Here is a 7,514-nt window from a genome sequence, read left to right as displayed (position 1 = left end):
TATGTGTTGCAATCAAATGGAACATGAAGACTGGGGAAGAGAGGTGGACTAGCTGGGATAGGCAAGCCCTGACATTCTGCAGTGAAGCATGCCTCTAGAAATAGTCCCTAACTACTCAGTCAGCCAGACATATGTGGTGTCATCAACCTGCGTTTGTCTACTGTCACTCTTACTCCTAATGACCAGGTATTTGTCTGTTTCTGAGCAACTCTGGACTACTGTCCATACTGTTAGCCAGCCTGTATCTCTTCAAACCTGCCATGTGTTCACGCATCTGAGCGTGCGTAGCTGGGCTTCAATGCAGTAGCGCAGTTGCAGTGCCAAAAGACAGCGAAACTGCACCCCGTGGGTGCTGATAGGCATGTAAGTTGAGGAGCAGAGGCTGATGGGGGCTAGTTTGCAAATGACTCTGTTTTGACATTTAATCACTGAGGAACATGTTGTTTTTCTGGTTTTGTGGTTTTTTTTCTTTTTTCTTGTGGGATTTGCTCTTTTTTTCCTTAATACAGTAAGTCGATCTACTGCACAACTAGTTTCCATAAGGTTTATTTTTGTATTTACAAATATTTGTGGCTGTGTCAGGCTCCTAGTACCTGATCTAAAATAACATTCTCCTTCAAATCAATGCTCCTAGCGCTCATAAAAGAGCAAGAGCAAACTAAACCAACAGACGGTTAATCCCGATTGTGGAAGGCAGTTCCAAGGAGGGATGCACAGAGCAACTGTACACGGAGCCAGCTCACTCACTGAGGCTGTAAAGCTGTATTCTCAGCACTCCCCATCCCACTGGGCCACTAATATATTGGCCCAGGCAGACTGTCACATTACTGTAGCTAGCCTGTTGCCATTATTACAGTTACTTAAGCGAGACATCAATGCAATGCACAGCAGAAGCATATCTTAACTCTTACAACTCTACTAACATCTTCAGAAAGAGATAGAGAATAGTTTACCCTCTGTCTGGGCAGTGTGGCTCAGGGAAGTGAGGAATCCGCATTGGATATTTTCCATTAGAAAACAGATCGCCATTTTCCTTTTCAGAAATTTTAAGGATTAAACTACAGTTCCCGTGGAATATCTATGGAAGCAAAATACACATCAGGTCATACTCTTTTAACACCTTTTTTAGCTTTACAGGAGCAAATGAGAAATTTTTTTTTTTTTTTAATTTTGGAGGAGTACATTTTGTTATGATTTCCCTTTAGGTAACTAAGCAAGAAAAGAGTCTCATGAAACCGCTTTACGACAGATACAGAATTATCAAGAAACTTCTCGCAACTCCATCTTTGATCACAACAATTGTAAGTTGGAAAGAATTCATATCCATTGTCAAGAAAACATACTAAAAATGCTGTGTGTGCTTTGAACCTCCATGTCAGTTTGGCAGCAATAGGACTACAGGATATTTGAAGAATCTGCTCATTGGTTAATACAGGGTGTTGATATTTCAAATACAGCAAGTGCTCTGTAAAAGTCAACTTCTAAGCATGCCAGAGGTTGTAATGTATGGCAGCAGCTTCTGAGGCAATCACGTGAAATGACTGGGTAAGAGATCAAAGGCTGGCATTAGTTTTCTATTATGGCTAACGTAAGCAACACAGAATGAAACCTGTCTCTTTCCATGAAGCACTATACTGTCACTATATCTGTATTCTATATTTTGTTGACAATGCTTTTATCAATCATGTGGCACATAAATGCCATTTGTAGTACTTTAATTAATAATATATCAATGTAATGTAACAGTACTGGTCTCACTGTGAGTAGAGCTAGTGGAATCTGGCTATTTGGAAATTAATTAGCATGTCTCTGTCAAAAATACTAATCTAATAGTAATTGAGGCTGGATTGATTTTAAAAATTATGAATTATTTTCTTGTTAGATGACAGTGGAACTTTAGGTTTCTTTGAAAAAAATCCCAGTGTAAATCTTTGTACACATGCACACGGCTATTTTATTTAAAAATTTAATTGAAGTTCCCTTGTGTTACTTCTTAGGAGCTTTGCTCTGTGGAGCTTTTATGTTTAGCCTTAGTTTCAACAGCTCAACTTTTCTTCTGAGGATGAAGGAACGTGAGGAAGACAGCGACATCACTCTATTTTGGTAGCTAACATTTGTAGCTATAAAACTGTGGAATCTCTACCTTCACCTCTTGTTACAGTCAGAATTTCTGGACATAATACAAACAGTAGATGGTATAGAAGAGGCGTACAAATTCCAGCAAGACTGCACTGCTTACATAAATACAGAATGTTCTTTAAATCTTTGCTACTTATAAAGGCTTTTGAGTAAACAGAAATAAATTGCTGGCTGGAGATACTCAGAAGCAGGGCCACCTTCTGTCCTGTTTAGTCACGGTGGACATCACACAGTAACTCAGTGGGTCCCACGAGACCTGTCATGAACAATCTTGGGTAGACCCGAGTAAAGCTTTCAATATGTGTAATCTATTTCAAGGAATACATCCATGAAGTTAGAGCCTAATTTTTTACGTTGTCATCCTATTAATTGTTAGCATTGTAATGTAAACAACTGATTTAATAATGCTTTACATTTTACAAGCAGGAGGAGGAAGACTCAGATGAAGACCATTCTCAAAGCAGCCATGAGTTGTCATCCGGTCCAATATCTTGCCTCCCTGTTGATGAGCACCTGTGTTACTCTCAGGAGGAGAGTGATCCTGCATATGTTTCACCTCTGGATGAAAAGAAAGTTTTCAGGCAAACAGCCTTGTCTATGTCCAATTTACATGAGGCAACAATGTAAGTTTTGTCTTTTTGCTTCTGAACTTTTTAAAGTGTTTCATGTGGACTTCGTAAATGAAACATCATTTCTACTTATTGCATGGGAATATTCTATACCGAAGTAGTGATTCAATGTTTAGTTATGAGAGAAAAGACACAGAGGACAGTTGTTGTTTGGGCAGCATACCTGTGGTTTGAGCTATTTATTCAACCAACCTTGTGCCAAGTCCATGAAGAGAAAGGTGAAGGAATGTAAGCAGATAGGAGCAATAACTACTTATATAGAGTGGTAGATACGACATAATGGCATTGTAAAGATACGCGGACCTACCTATAATTGCTGCGAAATTTTTAAATATCTAACTACTTATGTTCTTACAAAGCAGTCATAAAACAAAGCACAGTTCGGCCCAGCAGGATAGTCTGCTCTTCTCTGTGTGTGTACTGGGATTGACTGTGTGAGTGATGTAAAAATGTCAGAGACATGAGGCGTACAAACAGGAACAGGTGAGCTGAGTGAAGGATCATGCAATACATGGTCACAGGGGAGGCCATTGAATGCGTGTAAAATCAATTTCTTCCTTGCGTAAGCATAGTTATTAGTGTCTGGATGCCCAGAAAACTTAACACCACCCTCCTACCTTCCAGTATAAAACCAAAACAAAGCTCTCCTCCTGATCTGTAGTTAAGAATTTCAGATTGCATGAGACAACAAATCTCAAGATGCGCATGGGCTGTTATCACTCAGCCCTGAAACTTGTGGAAGAATATGCCTTCCAGGAACAGATGTGTTCTCGTAGCTCATGGGATGGTATCTTTTTCTTGTGTTTTCACTGGGCGCTCTCAGATGCATAAATGAAGTTGACTAGGCTCTACCAAAATTGCAAGTAAATAAAAATGTCTTGGTTTTCTATGTAACTCAACTATGTATGCAATAGTTTGCTCACAAATGCTGTGAAGATATTTCTGTGCATTTTGCTATTATAGAAAAAAACACCCCAAAACAGCTGCATATGTCATAACGGAAATCTTTCTCTGCTTAAAAACCTTATTCTTCAAATACCAGCTAAAACATGGCCTCCAAAAAATGTTGATTCTGGGTACCACTAGCATTTCCACTGCATCACAGTAATGTTTGGTAACACTGTTTTAGGAGTAGAGCTTGGATGTTGACTTTTATTAATTCAGTTACAGAGATGAAAAGCATTTCCTGTGAGATGCTGAGCCCTGTCAATTCCATTAATTCCACACAGAATTAAGACCAGTAGTAAGACTCAAGCCTGAAAGCTTTTCCTCCCATGTTGTCCATAGAGTCTCTGCCTTCACTTTATTAGAAGGGTGAGAATACTAGTGAAAGGGAAGGAGCACAACTGTTTATCGCGTGTGATGGTACAGCCAATTATATCCATAGTTGGAGGGATGTGGTGGAATGTCTCAGGGCTCCAAGATCAGTGCCTGCCATGGCCCAAAGCAGCAGGCTGCGTATTGCCCAAAGTCACAGCTTTTACGATACTTCCAAGCACATGGGGGTTTCATGGTCTTGTCTCTGTTTTACAGGCCTGTTCTGCTTGAACATCTCAGAGAAACAAGAGCAGATAAGAAAAGGCTTCGCAAAGCTCTCAGAGAGTTTGAGGAACAATTCTATAAACAGACAGGAAGGTAAATAACCAGCTCAACAAAAGCCCTCTCCTTCTCCCCTTTGGGCTCCTGCTCAGATGTGTTTGTTTCTGCTAGGGCAGGTACTCTTAGGTGGGCAGGCCAAAGAAGCTGCAGCTAGGGACTGGAAGATACCGTGGAGGTGTCTGGTCTCTGTGGAGTTGCCCATCATCCCCGCTTAGTTCCTCTGGGATGTGGGCATCCCTGAGGACGGTCTGGATCTGGGGATCTTCCAGGACACACCTGCAATGGGTATAAACGCCGCCTCAGCACGGGATCTTTCCTGAGCTGAAGAGTCTGTCTGAGGATGTAAGTCTGCAGGGATTACACTTGGCAGTTGGGCCATTTTTAAAAGGCCAGATTTAAAAACAGAAGCCACTGTTTCTTCCACCCATAGATAAAATACTGGCTACTTTTCACTCTTTGTTTATCCTCCTCCCTTCATTTAGCAAACTTCTTTGCTAAAAACCGCAGATGATATGGGCATGTAGTATTCTGGAAACCTTCTTCAAAGCACTATGTAATAACTTCTCTGCATATTTGAGAATGAAGTAGTCATGCTTGCACAGCTGACAAGAAAGAAAATTACCAGGTATATGAAAATTCAGTATTTTAAATGCTATTATTTCATTTCTGTCTATTAGAGCTTTTTGGTCCCGTCAAATTATCTTTAGTCACCTACAGTTAGGGGAAGGAAAAAAAAAAAATCCAACCCAATCCTCATTAGTTGTTGCAGAATTAGTTTTAAAGACTGTTTCTCTTCTTACTCATAAAAGTGATGGCACTTTTACTTCCTTTTCATAGGAGTCCTCAAAAAGAAGATCGGGTGCCAATGGCCGAGGAATACTCCGAATACAAGCACACAAAAGCCAAAATCAGGCTCTTGGAGGTTCTCATCAGTAAGCATGATATTTCCAAAACGATTTGAAGCGAACGCAATGCCATGACATTGTTCTCTAGCAAAAAACAAGCAAACAAACAACTAATGAAAAAGAGGAAGTAATTTTACAGGTCTAGGTCTGCTGCACAATTATTTGACACACTGAGATTTTTGATGCACTTTACCAATTATACTAGCTGGGATGAGAGAGGACAGCAATATGCAAGAATATTAAGCACGGGTGAGTGGACTATAGTATATATTTTTTTCCTTTTGAAAAAGCCTTGAAATGCACTGTGAGAATGTTAGAAATTAAAAGGATACGCAAGTATTGTAGATCCTCAGTTTGACCTGCTCTTAGTTTTAAAAGGTGTGAGGAAATGCTCTCCAGGTTTTTAGTACATCTTAGTACATGATAACGTACCACACATTTCTTTCCAGAATTAACATGCACTATAATTAACTATTAATGTTGGTTCTCAATGTGCTGATTCACTAGATTAAAAGAAACATAAGCTTAAAACAAATGAAGGAAAAACTCATGAATGTACTCAATCTTTCAAGACAGAGTTGCCATTCAATTCCAGTAGCTTCAAAGAAAGGTGCATACAAAGAACCAGTGCCAGGATTTGGTCTAAAATTCTGGGAGTAGAGCAAAGTGATGCTGCTTATGCAAAAAAAAGAAGGATGGAACATGACTGCCAAACAGAACTATTAGTTTTTTAGAAATAAGAGAAAGTGTTTGGCAAAATGAAATAGATGGAGTTTACTGGGAAGAGACAAAACAAATGTACTGGCTGCTGTCCTTTTCACTATGGTCCACAGGACCTGGCTCACGGTACTTAAAATTCAGTAAATAGATCAACTACATGCTAATTTTTATTTCTGTATTAAACTTTGCACTTTATTTTGCCTGATGCTATAACATTTGCTTTTTTAACTACCAAAGCTCATGTAGACGCATGCACTTTGTAAAATGTCAAAGTATTTCTTGTGTTATAAATTGCCACATATATATACATTAAAACAAGACTAGATGATTGCATTCTGCTAAGATATTTTGGATAAAGTACATGGTATATAATTGAGTGTCACAGTTATCTGATGAGGAATGCTAGACTTCTTGTTTAGTAAACATAAGATTATACGAAAGATATTTTTCCATTGGAATTATGCATCTTTCTTAACTTTCAGAGCACCACACTTTGTAATATTATGGAGATTTTTTCACTATTTGTGATAGATATTTGTGTGAAAAGCGGACTATTAACAGAAGGATTATCAGTGGGTTTTTGTACTAGAAATGAAAAGCAGGGATTCTGGGAAATACCTAGCCCAGACGTAAAGGAAGGAAGAATTTAAAAAAAAAAAAAAAAAAAAAAAAAGGACTTGAATAAGTTGAATCATGTTTAGTGTTTTGCTTTAACTGTCATTTTGTATTGACCACGTAGTATAAGCAACCTGTTTTCTATCTTGGTAAGAAGATTTTCATTTTATAAAGCCTATTATGTACCAACCATGTTTGTATTTATATCGTATGTAATAGCTCGGCATGATTTTGAAGACGTACACATTTTCAAGTAGTTTGGAGGAAAAAGTATGAACACTAAAAAAGGAATTTTTTATTTCTCAGAGGTTTGTTGTTCAGTGTACTGACTTAATAATTTATAACTTAACTTTTATGAATCAGAAATGGTCTCCTTCGTAAATCTGTTTTAATTAAAGTCATCTAGAGCAACAGGAACAGATACAGAGCTATTTGAAGTTTACAAACTACATCTTTGATAAGGGAAAATGATTTCATGACATATGTATACAATTGATATTAAAATGTAATCTATATATTCTATATGATTGTATAATATTTTATACAATGGTACAAATAAAATATTTTTCTATTATATTTATTATGTCGAGACACAGTTTCTGTTTTCAGTTAGCTAATATAAATAACATAAATAACACTGTCAAACAACACGTTGGAAGTGCTGACATTTCTAGGCTCTGAAATTTAAATCATGCTGCAATTACAACCTTTCATGCTGTTTGGAGTTATCCCAGTATTTGTTCAGTAGTTAAAATGAATGCATATTTAAACACCATTTATAAGCCGTTATTTTTATTTTGCTAAAGCAGTTTATATAGGATATTGTTATGTTTGGCAAGAAACAGAAAACAATTTTTGCAGCATCTAGGTATAAATGGTTGCCAGAAAGAAATCCAGGACTTCTAAT

At 37.8% G+C, this 7,514-nt stretch overlaps 2 protein-coding genes across 2 annotated transcripts in view; one reads left to right on the top strand and one right to left on the bottom strand.

Annotated features, from left to right (window-relative positions):
• Window positions 1–5,662, top strand: part of FAM13C (family with sequence similarity 13, member C) — a 54,577-nt gene extending 48,915 nt beyond the window's left edge. Inside the window, exons 9-12 of the mRNA XM_009575576.1 lie at window positions 1,206–1,301; window positions 2,563–2,762; window positions 4,302–4,403; window positions 5,205–5,662. Of these exons, the coding sequence (XP_009573871.1) occupies window positions 1,206–1,301; window positions 2,563–2,762; window positions 4,302–4,403; window positions 5,205–5,328 (522 nt within the window). The 3' untranslated portion in view covers window positions 5,329–5,662. The remainder of the gene's footprint in view (window positions 1–1,205; window positions 1,302–2,562; window positions 2,763–4,301; window positions 4,404–5,204) is intronic.
• A 1,318-nt stretch (window positions 5,663–6,980) lies between these two features.
• Window positions 6,981–7,514, bottom strand: part of PHYHIPL (phytanoyl-CoA 2-hydroxylase interacting protein-like) — a 10,991-nt gene continuing 10,457 nt past the window's right edge. The window contains exon 4 of the mRNA XM_009575573.1: window positions 6,981–7,514. This exon is cut by the window's right edge and continues 708 nt beyond it. The gene's annotated coding sequence lies outside the window, so the exon portion shown is untranslated.

The sequence above is a fragment of the Fulmarus glacialis genome, unplaced genomic scaffold (assembly GCF_000690835.1).
Source record: "Fulmarus glacialis isolate BGI_N327 unplaced genomic scaffold, ASM69083v1 scaffold6204, whole genome shotgun sequence".
Classification (NCBI taxonomy): Eukaryota; Metazoa; Chordata; class Aves; order Procellariiformes; family Procellariidae; genus Fulmarus; species Fulmarus glacialis.
Note: the sequence above shows the minus strand (reverse complement) of the source record. Positions and strands in the feature narration are given on the sequence as shown.